Here is a 23,225-nt window from a genome sequence, read left to right as displayed (position 1 = left end):
GGTTAGATCATGAAAGACGATAGAGCTTGGTCACTGGGCCCCTCATTTTTTGAGCCCTCGGGCCCCGTGTAAACAGTGCAACGGTACTGGGTCCACCAGTCTGTCAGAAAAAAACAGACGTCAAGGAGAAGTTAGAGTGAGGTGCTCCTGCTCCCAGGGCCAGCTGAGATCCTAGCTGAGACCTGTAAGCCTCAGACATAGCAGTGAAAATGTCTACCAACCATCAAGTCATCCTCAGCCATCCAGAGCGGGTGTGTACCAAATTAGTATCATGCATTTTAGAATAATTTGTTTCAAAGCTATAGTAATGGGGAGAATTTGTATTGGGAGCCCCGATCCACTGCACCCCTGCCTGCCTGCTCCCTCGCTGGACACCTGCCTGGAACCATAGTCCAGAGTACACGACATCCTCATACTATGAGACAGCTGAAAAGTGTCCCCTTTCACACATGCCTGAAGGACAGAACCTACCTCAGAGTTCCTTGGGAAAGATGGACCATCACCCAAATCCAGAAGACACAAAGCACCTGTTTCCACCACCAGATGCTCCCACAGGTCTTCAACCCCTTCAGCACAGACCACAGCCAGGCTGCCTGGAGCCCCGCCACCCTCCATGACCTCCTCTCCAGCCTTCATCGCTGCCTGGGACACCGGAAGCCCAGGGAAGAAGACAACCCTGCCTGTCTGTGTCTGGGGATCGTGGTCTGGAAGGATTTCCAAAGCATCCATCTCTATCTGAAGGAAAAGAAACACAGCCACTGTGCCTGAGCATCAGATGAGAAATAGCTGAACCAAAATCATGAACTTAAAAAAAAATGTATTGTCTAGAATGGATTTACAGAAAACATCTTCAGAGAGAACATGATCTACTTTCTTAAATAAATGACTTTATGATGTAATTTTTTTAAGTCTGTTTAAGTTTTGGGGTATATTTTGCATCTCCAAAATATAAAGTCCAATCCTTTATGAAAAAGTACTTTAGCATAGTATTTTGTTGAAGACATGTGTCAGTTAAATGAATGCCGGCCACTGTAACTGATCTACAGAAAACTATAACAGGAATTATATAACTGTATACCTTTATATATAATATAATATAATATAGATTATATATATATTATATAATATCTTATGTAATATGTTATATATTATATAACTATAACAGGAGTTCCTGCTCAGATGACTCCACTGTTTGGCTCTTCTTCAAACAGTGATTCAGGGACACCGGAACCTTCTCTTCTGTGACTTTGCCATATTCCACATAGGACTCCAAATGCGTCTGTGGTACTTGAGTCTATTCCAATCATTTGCAAAGGGGAAACGTGGGGTGGATCACAGGGGCACAGGGGATGATTTCAGGGACCCAAACTGTACCAGTGCAGGGCAATATCACTTCATCAACATTTGTGTGGCCCGAATTTATTCTCATGGGTGGTCTCAGTGTAAAGAAGTTTCCACTGAGAAGCAGACTGCTGGAGTGACTCATAAAGAGGAAACAAGTTCAATGAAAAAGAGCAGCCTTCATTGTTACATTAGTCGTACTAATGTTTTTTTTTTTTTAAAGGAGTTGGGTTTTTTTTAAGATTTTATTTATTGATTTGACAGAGAGAGATCACAAGTAGGCAGAAAGGCAGGCAGAGAGAGAGGAGGAAGCAGGCTCCCCACTGATCAGAGAGCCCGATGCGGGGCTCGATTCCAGGACCCTGGGACCATGACCTGAGCCGAAGGCAGAGGCTTTAACCCACTGAGCCACCCAGGCGCCCCCGTACTAATGCTTTTTCAAGGGGAAAAATAACCAATAAGTTGGCAGCACACACTTTGAAATTCCCGAACAGCTGACCTGACACAATTTAAACCAGGGCGAGATTCAGTGGCTATCACTCTTTAGAATTGATAGCATCACTGACCCTTTGAAAGAAGCATTCAAGTTGATTCCCTAAGGCACAGCCTGACACCAGATGCGTAGAGATGAGGTCTCGGAACACTCCGTAAAATTCAAAGTTATTTCCTCATTAGGTGAGGTAGCTGAGCAAGGCAAGAGGAGGTGGTTCCTTGCAGGTCCTTGGGGCTCACTGAAATAAAAGATGAGAGTGAGTCTTCTACTGATAACCAACCTTGTGATTCTCATCCTGCTACCCTAAATACTGAAAATACAAACGTGAAGGAAATTTTCTTGCCCGTAGACATTTTTTGGTCTTGTTTTCTTTTGTTTTTAAATCCCCCACTGGCTATTCCATTATAACTTTCCTTATAGAACCAAGAGGAATTTATAAAGGATCTTCAGATCTGTTGAACTCCCACATTACATAAAGCATACCTCTGTAGTATTTGCTCGTATTATTCTTTCTCCTATAATTGCCATACTTGTTTTCCTCGTGAATATTGACGGTGCACTGGAAACAATGGAGACTGGTACTGGATGCCTAGAAAAACAGGTTGGGTAAGAGGAAGTCTCTCCCCTTAGGTATTTTATAGACCCCTGGAGGGCGATATTCCAAGGAGAAAATAGGGCAGGTCAGGGGTCAGTCCCTTTGGGTGCTTTTAAAAAAAATAGTATATCCTAGTTAACTTATAAAGAACAGAAATTCATTGGTCACAGTTCTAGAAGTTGGAAATCCAGTATCAGGGTGTCTCTTATAAGGGCCCCGATTTCATCAGGGATATGGCCTTGTACTCTCATCACCTCCAAAGGGCCCCCACCAGATAGCATCATTTCAGGGTTAAGACTTCAACAATTTCCAAACATTCATTAGCAGTTCATTAAAAGCTCCATGACTGCCATCTAAAAGAGACAATATAACCATCCTTAGTACCAAAGAAGAGTGAGTAGGTATATTAGCAAGAAAGAGCAAGTGGGGCCAAAAACTGAGAATCCACATCTTCATTTTTGGACCTGAAGTCACACTCTGCTTTTTACCTGCCAAACTGTGGAAATCGAACTGAAGTGGAGCCCAGTCTCCCTCTCAAATGGATGGAGAAAAGAGCATCCAATTGATTGTTCATTGTTGTCTGAGTTATCTCCAGAGCACCTCAGGATAAAGCTCATTCAGTGACGCTTCAGGAAAGATCTACCACAACTCATGGATTAATAGCCTGGTTGCTGTAGGCCGTGTGAATGGGGGAGAATTTGAGTTTAGATGTGTGGCACTCTGTAGGACACCAGGCTAGTTATTTTTCTGTGATGACCAAGTTAAGGCAAATTTGAGATGAGACCATCCTTGGGGGCTTCCTCTAGTGCTGGGCAAAAGCTGAAAATTGTGCTCTTGCAACCGAAACCCCAGATCCCTTTGCACCTGAAAGCAACTAGAATCCCAGTGGTTTCAACAATAATCCCAGTAGACATTGTTGACACCAGGAAGAGTAGAGTGGATATTTCAGGCATGGTCTCATATAGTCCTAGCAAACATGGCCGTGATGAAGCAAACCATTTTGGTCATTCATGAATGCCTCCTGGTAGGATGAAGAGATCGGAGAGCATGCTGCAGTTAACATGACATACTGAGCCAGGGCACTGGGCCCCGTGCCAAGGAGGGCCAAGTGAGTCCATGACTAGGAGCTGTCAAAGATGGCTATGTACCTTCTAGGTAAAGAGTAGGAATGTAGAGGGGTAAGGCAAGGTAACTTCCTATGCAAAACGAAAAGAGTTCAGAATAGAAGGTGAGAGTAAGTTTGTCACATGATAATAATATTTACACAGTTTTGAATTTAGGACAAAAAACTTTCCTTTTTTTTTTGGAATAGATCAGTTTGCAACTGATCTATTCCTCTGAAAGTCCTTTGGGAAATTTGAAATTACACGCAAAAATATAAACAAAGATTCAGGGGTGCCTGGGTGGCTCAGTCAGTTAAATGTCCCACTTTTGGTTTCGGCTCAGGTCATGATCTCAGGGTCGTAAGATGGAGCTCTGCATTGGACAACAGTCTCCAAGGGGGTTCTGCTTGAGATTCTGTCCCTCTCTCTCTCTGCCCCTCCTCCTGCTCTCTCTCTCTCTCTCAAATAACTAAATAAATCTTTTTAAAAAGAAGGGGCGCCTGGGTGGCTCAGTGGGTTAAAGCCTCTGCCTTCAGCTCAGGACATGATCTCAGGGTCCTGGGATCGAACTCCACATCAGGCTCTCTGCTCAGCAGGGACCCTGCTTCCCCCTCCCGCTCTGCCTGCCTCTCTGCCTACTTGTGATCTCTCTCTCTCTCTCTCTCTGTCAAATAAATAAAATTTAAAATCTTTTTAAAAAATCTTTTAAAAAAGGATTCACATTGATTATGTTCTTTTAGTTGCCAATTTTTACTACCAATGGTGCAAAAATTAGTTGCTGGAGAGTGAACAAATCTTAGGTATTACAATGATTGCTGCTCTTTAAATCAAACCTGTTCAACAAAATCCTATTCCCTAATATTTATTTTCTCACTATCTCTTATCTTGTTGGTTTTTCTTGAGTATCTTATGTGAAGTATTGACACTGAGTTCATGAAAGTTACAGAAAATGCAAGTTTAGAGCAATAAAATTACATCAAACAGATTGCTCACCAGACAACTCTTCCTCCATCATTTGCTTGATTTCAAAGCTGTATTGTGAGAGGTGAGAGGTGGCCTTCCCTTACTTAGTAGCTGCCATTATTATCTGTTTATGTTGCATATGTTGGAGCCTCAGTGTGAACTGGGCTTCAGAATTAAATGCAAGTTGTTCATATTTGATCATTTAATTCTACTAAAGTTATTAAACACAATAATTATATTAATTGCTGAAAAGGAATAAATATTGAGAATATCTGGATGAATATCAAGCAGTCAGTGAAATTAAAAACTATTTTCTGATATGAAGCAAAATTAGAAGTTAAGACCTAAAAATACATGTCAGGAAAATACTGTGAATTTTCAATTGTTTTGAGTACTTCTAATAAATGTTTAAGTATATCATTGCAGTCATCATTATTATGTATTGTATTGGTACAATTTTAAATTTGAATATGATTTTAATACATTACTATTTATGTAAGTGTAATAAAATTTGCTCTGAAAACTTAGCTATAAAGATAAATAAAATGTTAACTTTTAAATTTACTTATAGCTTAAAATTTTTGTCAATCTTAATCCTGCATTGGATAAGAGAGTCAAGTTTGGCACTCTTTTCTTTCTATGTATAAAGTACAGATACATAGAGAGGACACAAATAAATATAGAGGATAACTGTGTCATTAAAATTTCATGAGGGATTCAATTAGCAAAAAATATCTAAAATGACTCTGGGGTCAAGGGAAGGGGAGACAATAATGAAATGAAATTGTTGAGAAATACTGCTCTAAACCCATTTGGTGAATGCAAAATGAAAAACAAAAGTAGGAAGTAAGAGGAACATTCAGAAAATGGAAACTAATGCATCCCCATTTAAGAGTGTGCACAAGGGAAGATGTTCAGAGAACCTAGAGCCACGGTTCCCAGACGTGCCCACCCCAGCCAGACCAACAGCATCTGCCGGATCCCCAATGGCCCTGCCGTGCTCCTTCTTGGTGGCCCTGGTGGTGCTCAGCTGCCACACCCTCGGCTCTCTGGGATGTGACCTGCCTCAGGACCATGGTCTGCTGAACTGGAGGGCCTTGATGCTCCTGCGACAAATGAGGAGAGTCTCCCCTTTTTCCTGCCTGAGGGACAGAAATGACTTTGCCTTCCCCCAAGAGGTGTTTGACAGCAAGCAGCTGCAGAAGGCTCAAGCCCTCTCTGTCATCCATGTGACGAACCAGAAGACCTTCCACCTCGTCTGCACAGAGGCCTCACCTGCTCCCTGGAACACGACCCTCCTGGAGGAATTGTGCTCGGGACTTTCTGAGCAGCTGGGCCACCTGGAAGATTGTCCCCTGCAGGAGGCGGGGGTGGGAGAGACGCCCCTGGTGAATGGGGACTCCATCCTGAGGAACTACTTCCAAAGAATCTCCCTCTATCTGCAAGAGAAGCAATACAGCCCTTGTGCCTGGGAGATGGTCCGAGCAGAGATCATGAAAGCTTTCTCTTCATCAACAACCTTGCAAGAAAGGTTAAGGGGCAAGAAACGAGACCTGGTTCAACATGGTGATGACTCTCACTGACAAATAATATCGTACTTCCTTGTGTTCTACCAGGTCAAAGACTCTCATTTCTGCTATAATCATGACACAATGGAATCAATTTGTCAAATGTTTTCAGGAGTATTAAGTGACATCATGTAGAGCATATCAGCTCTACAAGAACTAGTTGCTTTCAGATGACTATGCTGATCTATTGATGTATCCATTTAATAACTTATTTATTTAACTATTTATAAGATTTAAATTATCTTTGAACAACATTAGGTATAATTTCTCTTTGTGGTTAAGAGAAAACATATATCCTTTATATTTGTTCAATTTATTATTTCCTTTCTTTATTAAATATTTTGTATAGAAAAATTATTGTATTTATTATTTAAAAAAAAAAAACAAGTCTGAGGGGAGCCTGGGTGGCTCAGTGGGTTAAAGCCTCTGCCTTTGGCTCAGGTCATGATACCAGGATTCTGGGATCAAGTCCCGCATCCCGCTTTCTGCTCAGCAGAGAGCCTGCTTCCCTTCCTGTCTCTCTCTGCCTGCGTCTCTGCCTACTTGTCATCTCTGCCTGTCAAATAAATAAATAAATAATCTTTTAAAGAAAAAAAAAAGAGAGAGAGGGGGGCGCCTGGGTGGCTCAGTGGGTTAAGCCGCTGCCTTCGGCTCAGGTCATGATCTCAGGGTCCTGGAATCGAGTCCCACATCGGGCTCTCTGCTCAGCAAGAAGCCTGCTTCCCTCTCTCTCTCTCTCTGCCTGCCTCTCCGTCTACTTGTGATCTCTCTCTGTCAAATAAATAAATAAAATCTTTAAAAAAAAAAGAGAGAGAGAGAAACAAGCCTGAAAATAACCTGACGAAAGAATGGATTGTACAATGCACCTACTCATTATTACGTTATTCACGCTATAAATTAAAAATAGACTTTCTCTAAACCAGTTTGTGTATTGCTGTCAGGATAGAGGTGGACATTATAAATCCAATCCTGCTTTGTACCATGGATTTTTGTGGAGAAACCAACCTAAAAACAATAATCATTTTGAAGTAGTACCAATTATGTTAAGTGATATAATGAGAAGGGGAAAAATGGAGTTCTCTCAGCAGAAGCTGCAGTAAGTCATTGTCAGGAAACAGAAACAGAAACAATAGATCTCTTCTACAATTGACTGATAGATATCCAACTGTAAAAATTCTTGGAAAATGGATATTTGAGTCTGTGATTTTATAAGCAGCTCTATTAACCAAAAGCCTGGGAGAAGAAGTGGTCATATCGGAAGAGTAGAGCATGAGAAAAGAACTTAAGATTGATTCCTCGATGGGCACTTGAGTGGCTCAGTGGGATAAGCTTCTGCCTTAAGCTCAGGTTATGATCTCAGGGTCCTGGGATGGAACCCCGCAATGGACACGGTCCCTGCTCATTGAGGAGTCTGCTTCTCCCTCTCTCTCCACCCTTCCCCCAACCCCACTTGTACTCACACTCTCTCTCTCAATAAAATAAAATAAAATAAAGAAAAAGATTAATTTTGTAAACTTTCAAATGGTAAGGGAGAAAAGAGCCACAAAGGAAACAAAGGTGAAATGGCCCTAAGGCAGTAGAATAAGAGAATACTGGTCAGAGTATTTCAAAGAAAAAAGTGCTTCAAAGAATTGCAACATTGCAAAATGTGGATAGGAAGTGTCTACCACCCTGTGATATAGGGAGCATTGAAACTTTAGTGAGAGCTGTCTTGCCAGAATTCATCAACAGAAACCATATTGGAAGTTAAAGGGAGAGAGTGAATAAGAGAAGTGAAGTTAATGTGTTCAGAGAAAATAGTTGTGAGAGATTTGCCTTCTGAAATGCAACAGAAAACAGAATGGGAATTGGAAATTTTATGCATTTTTTTTTCTGCAGAATTCCCTCTTTTGCAATGTATATGTCTCTGGGTCGATTCATGGATTTGAAACATTAGCAAATCATGTCCATCTGTTTAATATGTATTTCTTTTAAAGCATGGCACATTTCATTACTCACAATGCTAATTTATTATTATTTTGATTCCTACCGTGTGGAATGTCAGTAGGCTGCTCTGTGGATTGGAACCATGCAGAAACCACAGGGCAGCAGGTGGAAGGCAAGGTTGCCGAAGAGAAGAGCTCCTGATGTCTTTCTCTCACCTGGGAGTCGCCTTAGTATTGTCCTCCCCTTCCTGGTCAGATTGCCTTTGAGTTCCCGTTGCCTCAAAGCATCCAAATGTGATGACAGTTTTCTAGCAAAGGTGAGTGGAGAAAGAAAAAAAAGAAAATGATGTATTGAAAGTAATGGAAACTAATGGTCCAGGACCTTCTTTTTCCATTTTCTCTTCCCTAGTTTGGTACTGAATCAAGATGAAATGGAAAGGAATTGAGAAGAGCAAGACAACTCCTGTCCAGAAAATTACTAAATTAAAACAAACATACACAGTTTTAAAAACTCTGAGCCAGTGAAGCAAAAGTGGCTAGTTTTGTCTAGCATCCTATGTGGCCTCACTGCCCCATATTTCACTTTGAGGCAGAGCATGAGGAATCCAAAGGCTCAGGAGAAGAGGACCGACTCAATAATGCAGGGACAGTCATTCCTTCAGTCAAAGCCTCACACAGCAGGGAAAGCCACACCAAGTCCCCTGTGGCCTCAGAAACTGAGAACAGAAGAAGGACTCACAGTCTAATGACTGAACTCCATATAGAAATCAACATATAGCAAAATAAAACTGCAGTCACTATTTAAGGTAAAACTAAAAAAGGGGGGGGGGTGATAATTCACCCACCCCCGTGTCCCTGACACTTGCATGTAGTACATAACGTTTACCTTGTGTCCTCTGTAAAACACAGAAAAATACGACACTTGGGTACCTGACAGAAAGAAGAGGAATTGGTCACAGAAACACTCTTGGGTCTTGGGTTGCTGATTGTTCAGGGGACAAAAACAAATCCCCTCTAAGGCAGTTTTGCTCAAAACTGGAAGTGTGCTGAGCTCACTCCTCACAGCCAGGTAGAGAGAAGGGGAGTGGGAGAGGGAGGGAGGGAGTGAAGAGGGCAAAGGTGGAACACAGGTGGCTGTGGGCACAGCATAAGATGCAACCCGTCCTGCTCAGGGGGTATGAGATTCTATGCAGAAAGGACACACAGATGTGCAGCTGATATTAGAACAGAAACACCAAGCTGTGCCAAAAAACAAAAAACAAAACAAAACAAAAAAAAAAAACCTAGGAAACCAGCCTGGGTTTCAGGGAAGAAACTGATGAATCATTAGTAGGACAAGGCAGAAAGAGGTGGAAATGCCACTTACCTCCCTGGTCATGAGACACCCCCTCCCCTACCTCATCCAAACAGCACCCCGCATGGCCATCCTTGGAAGTCTTCTTTTGTACACAGAATCCAAGAATATTCTTCATTAGTCATTATGCCCTAAGCAATTAATAGGAACATTGGCCAATGACCAAGGTGTGGGAAGACCCCAGGGAGTGCTTGTCAAACAGGGGGACCACATTCTTTCTGAAGAGGACAGATGCTGAAGGATGAGGCAGCAGGGCTGAGGAACAGAAATGAAAACAGAGAAAACAGAGCCCAGGAGCAGAGGTAAAACTGCATTCTCAGCAAGGAGAACAAAGCCACCTACTTGTGACTGTAGCACAAACATTTTTTTTTTTCTCATTTGAAAGCTTTGGCTCCATTTACATAGAAACATCTCAAGAACTGGACAAATTAAACTTCAATGAAAAAATAATCGAAATGGGTGGTGTCTTCCAATCTCTTCTAAGTAAAGCATATGTAAAGAAAAGCAAATAAAAATTAAAAGCCATAAAAAGTGCCCAGGAACATTCTGCAAATGAAAACTACCCTATTCTATTTAAGAGTCATGAATGGAAAGAACTGGAGAGGAACTGAGGGCCGTGGCACACCTGACTGGTCCCCCCAGACAACCAGACTCAGCTATGACAGAGATTTTTCAATTGTCAGACTAGGAATTCAGAATGACTATCATTAATATCCTGAGGGTATTAATGTATTCATATTCTCATTCATTTATTCATTCATCTATTTTATCTACTATGTACTATTTAAAACAGATTTGAACAGCAAGATGCCCTTTTAAAAATAAAAAAATAGTTTTGTTCATATAATATCATATTTACCTTTATAATACATTTGAATGTAACAAAATTTGTTCATCTTATTTTTGTCAAACTGTTTTCTTTATGAAATTCTTCATGAGGAGATTTTTCAGATTTGTTAATTCTTAAAAAGAGAGATAGCCTGAATTTGTGACCAATTTTGAAGAATGAATGATAAATTCAAATCACTCATTCATTTCTCATTCATTATTTTAAAACTGCTTATCTCTATGCCAGATTATGTAGTTATTCTGGGGACACAGAGGTGAATAAAGCAATTGTAAAGCTTATTCTCTTTGAGCCTTCCATTTTGAAGAGAAAGAAGCATAAAACAGGAGAATGAGACAAGATGGCGGAGAAGTAGGCCAACTGAATTGGCCTACTTCTGAACACCTACAAACTCAACAGGAGAATATAGAGAAGAAGAACAGCAGTTCTAGGAGCAGAAAAGCAACCACTTTCTGGAAGGTAGGATGTGGGGAGAAGTGAATCAGAAGCCACGGGAAGAGAGACCACAGCAGGGAGGGGCCTGCTCCCAGCAAGTAGTAGAGCAGTGGAGCACAAAATCAGAACTTTTAGAAGTCTGCTCCACTGAGGGATGTCACTCCAGGGGTTAAGCGAGGGATGGAGCCCTCATGGGGACAGTGTGGTCTCAGGACCTGCAGGGTCACAAAAAGATCAGGGGTGTCTGAGTGTGGCAGAGCTCCACACTCAGTATTGGAACAGGGACACTGGCTGCAGAGACAGAGCCAAGGGGTGGGCTCTCAGCTCGGGGTTACCTTAAACCATGATCCGAGACACTATCGGGCCACTGCTCTTTGATCAGGGACCCCACAAGTGGCAGATCTGGGGAGACCCCTCCTTCCTCCTCCAGGAGGAGCAGCACAGGAGCACGCAGCAGGAATCTGCTGGGTTTGGAGACTCCAAACAGGGCTGTGAATCAGAGATAGACATGCTTGGTCACAGCTGGGAGAGCACAGAGTGCGGCCAGAGACAAGGGAGAAGGGAGGGATTGACTGCTTTTCTCTGAGGGCACACTGAGGAGTGGGGACCCGAGCTCTTGGCAACTCTGGGCAGAGACTGGGAGGCCACCATTTTCATTCTCCTCTTCCAAAGCTGTATGGAAAGTGTTCAGGGAACAAAAGGCACTGAGAGCAAAACGGAGCAGATTGCTTAGCCTGACCCCTAACAAGGGCAATACAATTCTCCCTTAGGTAAAAACACTTGAAAATTACTGCAAGAGTCCCACCCCCAGAAGAGCAGCAAGAATATCTAGCCAAGATCAAGTTCACCAATCAATGAGAACTGCGGAACTCCTGAGCTAGAGGAATACCCCACACAGAATTCATGGCTTTTTTCCCATTATTCCTTAGTCTTTCAAAGTTAATTTTTTTTTAATTTTATTTTTGCTTATTCTATTTTTAAAATTTTTTCCTCTTTTCTATTTTAACATATTTTAACTATTTTATCTTATCAGTTCCTTTAAAAAAAACTTTTTATAATTTTCATCTTTACAGTCATATTCTGTCCCTTCATCGTGTTTACCCTTATTTTTGTATATATATGTTTTTCTTTCTTTAAAGTTTTTGGAGGCAGTTTCTTCTAACAGACCAAAATACACCCAAAATCAAGTGTGTGGCTCTGTTCTATTCATCAGTCTAGTCATATTTTTTTCCCTTTCTTCTCCCCCCAGTTTTGGGTTTCTTCTAATTTGTTTAGTGTATATTTTTCTGGTGTCATTGTTGCCCTTTTAGTATTTTGTTCTCTCATTCATCTATTCCTCTCTGGATAAAATGACAAGGCAGAAAAACTCACCTCAAAAAAAAAAATAAGAGGCAGAACTGACTGCTAGGAACCTAATCAATTAGGACATTAGTAAGATGTCAGAATCAGAGTTCAGAATGGTGATTATAAAAGATGCTAGCTGGGCTTGAGAAAAGCATAGATGATACTAGAGAATCCCTTTCTGGAGAAATAAAAGAACTAAAATCTAACCAAGTTGAAATCAAAAAAGCTGTTAATGAGGTGCAATAAAAAATGGAGGCTTCTACTGCTAGGATAAATGAGGCAGAAGAGAGAATTAGTGAGATAGAAGACCAAATGATGGAGAACAAAGAAGCTGAGAAAAAAGAGATAAACTACTGGATCACAAGGGGAGAATTCAAGAGATAAGTGATACCATAAAACAAGACAATATTAAAATAATTGGGATCCCAGAAAAAGAAGAAAGAGGAGAGGGCAGAAGATGTTGGAGAAGATTATAGTGGAGAACTTCTCTAATCTGGGGAAGGAAACAGGCATCAAATACCAGGAGGCACAGAAAAAAACCCTCAAAATCAATAAAAATAGGTCCACACCCCATCATCTAATAGTAAAACTTACAAGTCTCAGAGACAAAGAGAAAATCCTGAAAGTGTAGGGGCCTACTTAGCCAGAGCAACTCCATCTCAGTTAAACAGACATTTTGTTGTTTGTGCCGTCAAACTTAAACTGACCCTGCACAGAGGAACTTACTTAAAAGCAAGTCTGGGAAACCAGTAAAATATGGTCGACCAGTCCGTGATAACAGAGCCCAAATACAAGGACGGGTCAGGTCAGGTGGAGATAACAGAGCCCAAATACAAGGACGGGTCAGGTCAGGTGGAGATAACAGAGCCCAAATACAAGGACGGGTCAGGTCAGATGGAGATAACAGAGCCCAGAATGCAAGGATGAGTCAGGCCAGGTGGAGACAATCTCATTGGCCAGGCTCAACCACATGGCCTTTGCTCTATAGAAGCTAGTCTGTGAAGCTGGGGGTGGTTTCTCTCTCTGTAAAAGACGGCCCGGCCAGTCAGTTTGATTCTCTGTGCTGGCATGAAATAAATTGCTTGACCTTCGCTTTGTATCAGTCTCGCTGCTTTGATCATGGATCCCATCATTTGGGGGCTCATCCGGGATCAAATATGAGGACTGAGTCAGCATCAGAATTTCTGGAAAAAGCCTCCAGAGGTAAGATCTCAAGACCCCATTCTGGGAGATCCTGTTCTGTCTGTCTGTGTGTTTGCGGAGCTCCATGGGTATAGCCCACCAGGGAGAAATTGGACGCAGTATTGCTCCCCAGGGCTGGAGTGGATGCGGGGATGCCCCATCCCTCCACTGGTAGATTGCCAGGGGGTTCAAGTCCCCCTAGGAGGTCAGGGGACCAAGAAAATCCCCACCAGTGGCAGATTGTATTTTTGAGTTGGGATTATATCTTGCACATCCTTATACTTGATATATGTTCAAGGAAGGGCCGCTGGGTCTGTGGTTGTCTTTGTCTTGTCTTTTTGTTGTCTGTTGTGTTGTTTGTTGTGTTTGAAAAGGTGTTTCACAACAAGGATCCATAAGAAGATGAAAAACAGACCAAAAAATAGTTAAGGTTTTGGCATTACATGAGGTGGGAAGGAGACGGGGGAAAGAGGTCAATGGAAAGGGGAAAGGCGGGTAGAGGATGGTCAGCTCCTTTGATCATGGACCCCATCAAAAGCAGCTCAGGACAAGTGGGCTGTAACATATAACAGTAGGAATATTAGACTGGCAGCAGATCTGTCCACAGAGACCTGGCCAGCCAGAAAGGACAGGCATGATATTTTCAGAGCACTAAATGAGAAAAATATGCAGCCAAGAATACTATATCTAACTAGGCTGTCATTGAAAATAGAAGGAGAAATAAAAATCTTCGAGGACAAACAAAAACTAAAAGAATTTGCAAACACCAAACCAGCTCTACAGGAAATATTGAAAGAGGGTCATCTAAGCAAAGAGAGACCCTAAAAGTAACAGACTAGAAAGAAACAGAGACAATATACAGTAACATTCACCTTAAGGCAATACAATGGCACTAAATTCATTTCTTTCAATAGTTACCCTGAATGTAAATAGTTACCCTAAATGCCCCAATCAAAAGACACAGGGTATCAGAATGGATAAAAAAAAAAAAAAAGACCCATTGATATGCTATCTGTAAGAAACTAATTTTAGACCCAAAGACACCACTAGTTTTAAAGCTCCTAAAGGAGCTGGAGGAAGAACAGCAAATAGAGCTTAAACCCAGCAAGAGAAGAGAAATAATAATCATTAACGCAGAAATCAATGAAGTAGAAACCAAAGGAACAGTAGAACAGATCAACAAAACTAGGAGCTGGTTCTTTAAAGAATTAATAAGATTGATATACCCCTGGCCAGACTTATTGAAAAGAAAAGAGAAAGGACCCAAATTAATAAAATCATGAATGAAAGAGGAGAGATCACAACCAACACCAAAGAAATACAAACAATTATAAGAACATTTTAGGAGCAACTAACTATATGCCAACAAATTAAACAATTTAGAAGAAATGGATGCATTCCTAGAGACATATAAACTACCAAAACTGAACCAGGAAGAAATAGAAAACCTGAACAGACCCACAACCAACCAGGAAATTGACGCAGTCATCAAAAATCTCCCAACAAGCAAGAGCCTAGGGCCAGATGGCTTCCCAGGGGAATTCTGCCAAACATTTAAAGAAGAATTAATACCTATTCTCTTGAAACTGCTCCAAAAAATAGAAGTGGAAGGAAAACTTCCAAACTCATTTTATGAGGCCAGCATTACCTTGATTCTAAAACCAGTTGAAGACCCCACCAAAAGGAGAATTAGAGACCAATATCCCTGATGAACATGGATACAAAAATTCTCATCAAAATACTAGGCAATAGGATCCAACAGTACATTAAAAGGATGACTCACCACGACCAAGTGGGATTTATTCCTGGGCTCCAAGGTTGGTTCAACATCCACAAATCAATCAATGTGATACACTACATTAATAAAAGGAAGAACCAGAACTATATGATACTCTCAATAGATGCTGAAAAAGCATTTGACAAGGTATAGCATCCTTTCTTGATCAAACCTCTTCAGAGTGGAGGGATAGAGGGTATATACTTCAATATCATAAAAGCCATCTATGAAAAACCCACAGCAAATATTCTCAATGGGGAAAAACTGAGAGCTTTTCCCCTAAGGTCAGGAACATGGCAGGACTGTCCACTATTATCACTGCTATTCAACATGTACTAGAAGTCCTAGCCTCAGCAATCAGACAACAAAAAGAAATAAAATGCATCCAAATCAGTAAAGAAGTCAAACTCTCATTATTTGCAGATGATATGATACTTTATGTGGAAAACCCAAAAGACTCCACTCCAAAACTTCTAGAACTCATACATGAATTCAGTAAAGTGCCAGGATATAAAATTAAAGCACAGAAATCAGTTGCATTTCTATATACCAACAATAAGACAGAAGAAAGAGAAATTAAGGAGTCGATCCCATTTACAATTGCACCCAAAACCATAAGATACCCAGGAATAAATCTAACGAAAGGGGCAAAGAACCTGTATGCAGAAAACTATAAAGTATCCATGAAAGAAACTAAGAAGACCCAAAGAAATGGAGAAATGTTCCATTCTCATGGATTGGAAGAACAAATATTGTGAAAATGTCTGTGGTACGTAGAGCAATCTATACATTTAATACAATCCCTATCAAAATACCCCAACATTTTCCAAAGAAATGGAACAAATAATCCTAAAATTTATATGGAACCAGAAAAGACCCTGAATAGCCAGAGGTATGTTGGGGGGTGGGGGGAACAAGGCTTGCAGCATCAGACTTCCAGACTTCAAGGTCTATTACAAAGCTGTAATCACCAAGACAGTATGGTACTGGCACAAAAACAGACACATAGATCAATGGAACAGAATACAGAGCCCAGAAATGGACCCTCAACTCTATGGTCAACTAATCTTTGACAAAGAGGAAAGAATAGCCAATGGAAAAAAGACAGTCTGTCCAAAAAATGGTGTTGGAAAAATTGGGCAGCCACATGCAGAAGAATGAAACTGGACCATTTCCTTACACCACACACAAAAATGGACTCAAAATGGACAAAGACCTCAATGTGAGACAGGAATCCAACAAAATTCTTGAGGAGAACACAGGCAGCAACCTCTTCAACCTCAGCTGCAGCAGTTTCTTCCTAGAAACATACCAAAGGCAAGGGAAGCAAGGGCAAAAATGAACTATTGGAACTTCATCAAGACGAAAAGCTTTTGCACAGCAAAGGAAACAGTCAACAAAACAAAAGACAACAGACAGAATTAGAGAAGATATTTGCAAATGACATATCAGATAAAGGGCTAGTATCCAAAATCTATAAAAAACTTATCAAACTCAACACCCAAAGAACAAATAATCCAATCGAGACTAGGGCAGAGGACAAGAATAGACATTTCTGCAAAGAAGACATCCAAATGGCCAACAGACACATTAAAAAGTGCTCAACGTCACTTGCCATCAGGGAAATACAAATCAAAACCACAGTGAGATACCACCTCACACCTGTCAGAATGGCTAAAATTAACCAGTCAGGAAACGACAGATGTTGGTGAGGATGCAGAGAAAGCGGAACCCTCCTACACTGTTGGTGGAAATGCAAGCTGGTGCAGCCACTCTGGAAAACAGCATGGAAGCTCCTCAAAGAGTTGAAAATAGAGCTACTCTATGACCCAGCAATTGGACTCCTGGGTATTTACTCTAAAGATACAAATGTAGTGATCAAAAGGGGCACGTGCACCCAATTGTTTATAGCAACAATGTCCACAATAGCCAAACTATGGAAAGAGCCTTGGTGTCCATTAACAGATGAGTAGATAAAGAAGATGTAGTGTATATACACAATGGTATACTCTGAAGCCATCAAAAAAAAAAAAAAAAAACCTCAAAATCTTGCCATTTGCAATAACGTGGATGGAACTAAAGGGTATTATGCTAAGTGAAATAAGTCAATCAGAGAAAGACAATTATCATATGATCTCACTGATATGAGGAATTTGAGGGGCAGGGTGGGGGTTCATGGGAAGGGAGGGAAAAAATGAAACAAGATGGGACCCGGTAAGGAGACAAACCATAAGAGACTCTTACTCTAAGGAAACAAACAGAGGTTTGCTGGGGGGTGGGGGGGAGGGATGTGGTGGCTGGGTCATGGACATTGGGGAGGGTATGTGCTATGGTGAGTGCTGTGAATTGTGTAAGACTGATGAATCACAGACCTGTACCCCTGAAACAAATAATACATTATATGTTAATATAAAGCCCAGCAGGGACAAAAAATTAAAATTAAAGAAAAAGAAAAGAAACATAAAGCACTAATCATGCTTTAAGAATTTCAATTATATTTCATATTATAATGAGAGGTAAAGGACAAGAGATTCTTTTGTTTGAATGAGGGATGTCAACAGGGGAGACAGAGCAGATGAACTCTTTAAAGCAGATGAAACCTCTAAACACAGACATCCCATTAGTAGACGTGTCCTCGGATCCAGAATCTCCAACAGAGTATATTGTGGAGATATTAATTTACAATGGCTTGTTGCATATTTGCAACCCAGGGCATGAGTTCACTTATGAGTAGATTGTAAAATGAAGAGATGACCTAAAGCTTATGAAGATGTTCAACTTTTAAGGTTAAAAGAGAAGAGCTTCCAAAGAGCCAGTGCAGGTAGAAGATAACAAGAGAAGAATGATCTTTAGAAAGTACTCAGTAAGCAAACAAAGATTTTAAATTTGATGGGGGGTCTTAGAGAAGAATAGGGCTAACTTGTCCCAGTGGATCTGGAAACATAGTCGCCATTGATCACTTTGATAAGATCCAATTAGGCAGAAAAATAGGCCATGTCGATAGATGAAGAATAAGAGTGTGTCATCTCCTCTCTCTTTTTACTTAGATCAGCATTGCTAAGGTTCTATATACTTACTGGAAAAAAGAAGCTCTTGGTTTCTTTGATTTTCTTTAGTTTTTCTAGTTTCTATTTCCCTGATTTTCACTATTATCCTTATTGTTTCTTTTTATTTATTTTATTTTTAGTTGCTTCTTTTACTTCTAGCTTGTTACAGTGAAAGTGAAGAATCCTGGCTTTGGATATTTCTTCTTCTCTAGCCTGATCATCTAAAGCCATAAGTTATACTTCAATCCTGCCTGGTTGCATCTCACAAATTTTTATATGATAGGGGTTTTTAATTTTTTTTTCAGTTATTTATTTTTAAAGTAGGCTCCACACCCAACATGGGGCTTGAACTCACGACCCTGTGAGCAAGAGTTTCACTTTCTATTGACTGAGCCAGCCAGGCACCTCCAATATCTTGTGTTTTCATTTCCATTTATTTCAATGTATTTTCATACTTCCCTTGGGATTTTTTCTTTGCCCCATGAGTTACTAAATGTGTTATTTAATTTCCAGATATTTGGAGATTTTTCATTATCTCTCTGGTATTTTTCTATTTTTGCGTATTGCAGTTAAAGAACTTCCTCTATCATCTCGGTACTTTCTCTATAGAGAAACTTTTTTATGACCCAGCATGTGGTCTGTACTTATGTTTGTCCTAATGAAGTCTGAAAAAATATATGTCACTTGTAATATTTGTAATATTTTCCATCTCTAAAAATTCCTATCAGTTTTTATTTGTGTCTTCCATTTTTTCCTTCATTGTGCCTTGAGGAAGAAAGTCATCTTAATTATCAAACTTAAGAAGATGTTATTCTTCATTTCAGCATCATGGACAGTTTCCTAGTTATTTCTGCTAGGAGCACATGTTCAAGCCTTCTTCACACATCGTGATTGAAAATGAGCTATTTTCCTTCTTATGTTTTATTTCATTTTTAAAAAATATTTTATTTATTTATCAGAGAGAGAGAGAGAGCTCGAGAAGGGCAAGTGGAGGGAGAAGCAGGCTCCCTGCTGAGCAAGGAGCCGGATGCAGGACTCAATCTCAGGACCCTGGTATCAGGACCTGAGCTGAAGGCAGATGCTTAACGACAGATGTTAGTCTTAACGACAGACTTTCCTTCTTAAAGTCCAATCTTCCATCAAGTCTGTATTGCATCAGGATTTTATTTTTATCTATCATATGATATGAGTTGACACTGATCCCTGCCTGGATTGGCAGGTAACCACTGTGGAATCATTTCTGGATGGTTAATCCCACCATTTGAACACCAGATACATCCTTTATCCTAAACCTAACTGTCAATTTGGGCATGATGCGTTTTATCAATCTGGTTACCTAATTTTCCTATTTGTTACACTGCATTTTCTGTAATTATGAAATATAGCTTATTTTTACATAGAGATTGATATGCCCAGACTTCTCTATTGCTTTCTTTCTACCTGACTAAATTAAGATTCGATCTTTAGGTAGGTCAATGACTTCAGAAAAATGATAAACTCTTAGGCATTAATAAGTAATGAGTTTGCAATGAATATAATGGCCAGGGACACTTCCCTCATAAGATGGAAAAATGAAAGTGAATCAGAAATTTTCTCCTTTCCAATATCTGAAGGGCAAAATTAGGTGAAAACCAGTAAAAATCAAGAGCAGCAGCATCAAAAAAGACAACAAAGAAGTGTATAAATTTGGGATTAAAATATATGAGAACTTTAAAATAAGAACTATAAGGAATATTTATGACATGTGATATAGATTATGTACTGCAACTAGATTTTGCTAAGGAAATTAGATGTTTGATCCTGGATAATTCACTAAGCCTTTTTGGACCTCAGTTCTCCAAATATAAAAGAGGCTGGAAATGTTTCTTGAGTTGTGAGTATTAAATAATCTAGAACACTTGGAGGCACTTAGCAGAATGAAGCCTTAACAGATGGTGACTATTACTTATTCATAGAGATCTAGAGAATAGTGGACTTCTCCTAGCCCTCTCTCTGTTACTGATTGCAAATTGCTGGTGGTCTAAAAAAACAGAATTGGGAACAAGTGTCTCATCAATTACATACATAATAGTATAATATGTTTATGTATATAGTACATGATATATATACACTATATATTCTGATAGCTAACACATTTCCCCCTTCTTCCCTGCTTCCCTAGATCCCATCCATTCACTACCATATTCCGATGTTTCCTTCTCCCCATGTAGAAACCCCCAGTGAGGGGAGCCTGGGTGGCTCAGTGGGTTAAAGCCTCTGCCTTCGGCTCAGGTCATGATACCCTCAGGTCATGATCCCAGGGTCCTGGGATCGAGCTCTGCATCGGGCTCTCTGCTCAGCAGGGAGCCTGATTCCTCCCCCTCTCTCTCTGCCTACTTGTGATCTCTGTCTGTCAAATAAATAAATTTTTAAAAATCTTTAAAAAAAAAAAGAAAAGAAACCCCCCAGTGAGATCCCCCTCCTCCCCGCCTCCTCAGAAGCCTCCCCTGCCCATTCATACACCTGCTTCCTTTTCCTTTGTGGTTTCTCTGACGCTTTTATTTCCAAGTACAAAGCCACTAACTGAAACCAAGAGTTGTGTGAAAGTTCTAGGTTTTTGGAAACTCTGCTAGGAGAAGCCGTGTTCTCTTTTTTTTTCCCAGTGACTATTTTTAGACATGAGGAAATGTCCCCGCTGTAGTGATGTAACAGTAGCTTTAGCAAAAAGGAAATAGAAAGCAGGATCATTTTACTGTGGCCTGTTAAAATATTTATGAAGGAAGAGTGCCGCCTACTGGCTACGAGGGACAAAGACAGTGAGTAAGTCTGGAGACTTGCTTTGTGCTCTAGTCAGAAGCCTGTCTCCAGGCAAGAGATTTTTTTCCAGGGCAAAAAGGGCTCATTCTTAGAAGGAACTGACTCCAATAGTGTAATAAGCCAATTTCCATAGCTTTTGTATATTTTTGAAACAACATACTTTTTTTTAAAAAGTGGTTGGTTTCAGAGAAAAATTGAGTAAAAGATATTAAGGTTTTCCACCTACACCCTGGTTCTGTATCTACATTGTCTTTTGCATTATCAATATCCCCCACCAGATGGAAGAGTTGTTATACTTGCTTCCAAGTTTCAAAATTGCTTCTTGTGGTTGTGACCCAATCTGAAGTATTGCAGTGGTCTGTGGCTCTCCAGAGCTTGTCCTTGCCGCGGTCTAACAAAACCTTGGTATTTATTGTCTCTCATTGGGTTTTCTTGGGTATTACACAAGAAACAACGACACAGAATTTTTGGAAGATACACAAACTGTCTGCAGGATCAGGGCAACAAACTTAGGAATAACAGGAATAATTTAGGATTGGAGGAGTTTCTCTCCATCATTTCTCGGATCTGAGAGTCTTTTTTCTTTTTTTTAACATTTTTATTTATTTATTTGGCAGACAGATCACAAGTAGGCAGAGAGGCAGGCAGAGAGAGAGGAGGAAGCAGGCTCCCCACTGAGCAGAGAGCCCGGTTTGGGGCTCGATCCCAGGACCCTGGGATCATGACCTGAGCCGAAGGCAGAGGCTTTAACCCACTGAGCCACCAAGGTGCCCCTCTTGGATCTGAGAGTCTTAACTGGACAGGTGATCCTTGCTTACTGGTGAGCTGCCATTGGCTGTCTTGTGGATGTTGCTTGTCTGACCTTTGACGTGATGCGGACTTGGCAATAAAGTACAAATTATATTTTATGACTTAGTTCTAAAAACTGATCAGTAATTATCAAGTGTTAAACAAAAAATATTTTGACAATACCTTCAAGAGTATCTAGTAGCTGGTGAAGTTGAAAATGATTTTGTCATATGAGGCAACGTTAAAATTCAGTTCACTAAAAATACATGTTAAGAAAATAATTTAATTTCTCATTTGCTTTTAGCAATTTGGAATGATTTTAAATGTTTGAGTACACCGATCATTATGTCTTTTTAGGAAATTTTAATTGGCTTATGTGCTTTATTTATTACAACTTATATATGTAAATAAATTATAGGTCACTCATCAAATTTACTTATATAGTTAAGCATCAATAACTTTAAAAGTTAACTTTTAGCTTAAAATTTTTAGTCATTCTTAACCCTGCATGGGATAAACTTCACACTTTCTTCTTTACCTATAGAGAACAGATAGAAATACAAAACAATATATACTGTGTCTCTGTGCTATTAAGTTTTCTTGGAAGTTTCCATTAAAAAACATCCAAAAGGGCGCCTGGGTGGCTCAGTGGGGAAAAGCCTCTGCCTTCAGCTCAGGTCATGATCCCAGGGTCCTGGGATCAAGGCCCGCATTGGGCTCTCTGCTCAGCAGGGAGCCTGCTTCCCTTCCTCTCTCTCTGCCTGCCTCTCTGCCTACTTGTGATATCTGTCAAATAAATAAATAAATAAATCTTTTTTTAAAAATAAATTAAAAATAAAAAACATCCAAAAGACTCTGGAGGCAAGAGACCATACAGAAAAAAATGATACGTGGTTGAGAAACCCATACTCTAAACCCCAGTAGAAAGTGCAGAATGGAAAACAAAAAGAGAAGTAGAAAGGAAGGGAAACGTTCAGAAATTGAAAACTCCTGTGTCCCCTACTTAAGCCTCACACACAAGAGAAGATGTTCAGAGAACCTAGAGCCACGGTTCCCAGACGTGCCCACCCCAGCCAGGCCAACAGCATCTGCCGGATCCCCAATGGCCCTGCCGTGCTCCTTCTTGGTGGCCCTGGTGGTGCTCAGCTGCCACTCCCTCGGCTCTCTGGGATGTGACTTGCCTCAGGACCATGGCCTGCTGCACTGGAGGGCCTTGATGCTCCTGCGACAAATGAGGAGAGTCTCCCCTTTTTCCTGCCTGAGGGACAGAAATGACTTTGCCTTCCCCCAAGAGGTGTTTGACGGCAAGCAGCTACAGAAGGCTCAAGCCCTCTCTGTCGTCCATGTGACGAACCAGAAGACCTTCCACCTCTTCTGCACAGAGGCCTCACCTGCTTCCTGGAACACGACCCTCCTGGAGGAATTGTGCTCGGGACTTTCTGAGCAGCTGGGCCGCCTGGAAGCCTGTCCCCTGCAGGAGGCGGGGGTGGGAGAGATGCCCCTGGTGAATGGGGACTCCATCCTGAGGAACTACTTCCAGAGAATCTCCCTCTATCTGCAAGAGAAGCAATACAGCCCTTGTGCCTGGGAGATGGTCAGAGCAGAGATCATGAAACCCTTGTATGCATCAACAGCCTTGCAAAAGAGATTAAAGAGCAGGAAGTGA

The 23,225-nt window shown here is 40.7% G+C and overlaps 2 protein-coding genes and 1 long non-coding RNA gene across 3 annotated transcripts; 2 read left to right on the top strand and 1 right to left on the bottom strand.

Moving 5' to 3' along the window:
* Positions 1-1,781: 1,781 nt before the first annotated feature.
* Positions 1,782-2,409, bottom strand: LOC125084019 (uncharacterized). Its single transcript, XR_007122437.1, has 2 exons — positions 2,318-2,409; positions 1,782-2,072 (listed from the first exon to the last, which is right to left on the bottom strand). It is a non-coding gene; the product is annotated as an uncharacterized LOC125084019 (long non-coding RNA).
* A 3,036-nt stretch (positions 2,410-5,445) lies between these two features.
* On the top strand, positions 5,446-6,137 carry LOC125084018 (interferon alpha-1/2-like). Its single transcript, XM_047701095.1, has one exon. The coding sequence runs from the start codon at positions 5,482-5,484 to the stop codon at positions 6,076-6,078; it is 597 nt and encodes a 198-aa protein (XP_047557051.1). The 5' UTR covers positions 5,446-5,481; the 3' UTR covers positions 6,079-6,137.
* Positions 6,138-22,527: 16,390 nt separating this feature from the next.
* LOC125084017 (interferon alpha-like) lies at positions 22,528-23,225 on the top strand. The gene has a single exon (XM_047701093.1). It carries the CDS (start codon positions 22,662-22,664, stop codon positions 23,223-23,225), a length of 564 nt encoding a protein of 187 aa, XP_047557049.1. The 5' UTR covers positions 22,528-22,661.

Source organism: Lutra lutra, chromosome 13 (genome assembly GCF_902655055.1).
Source record: "Lutra lutra chromosome 13, mLutLut1.2, whole genome shotgun sequence".
NCBI lineage: Eukaryota > Metazoa > Chordata > Mammalia > Carnivora > Mustelidae > Lutra > Lutra lutra.
Note: the sequence above shows the minus strand (reverse complement) of the source record. Positions and strands in the feature narration are given on the sequence as shown.

Bases quoted from the DNA above. Each gene is read 5' to 3' on its own strand.
- LOC125084017 (XM_047701093.1), top strand. From the start codon at position 22,662: ATGGCCCTGCCGTGCTCCTTCTTGGTGGCCCTGGTGGTGCTCAGCTGC.
- LOC125084018 (XM_047701095.1), top strand. From the start codon at position 5,482: ATGGCCCTGCCGTGCTCCTTCTTGGTGGCCCTGGTGGTGCTCAGCTGC.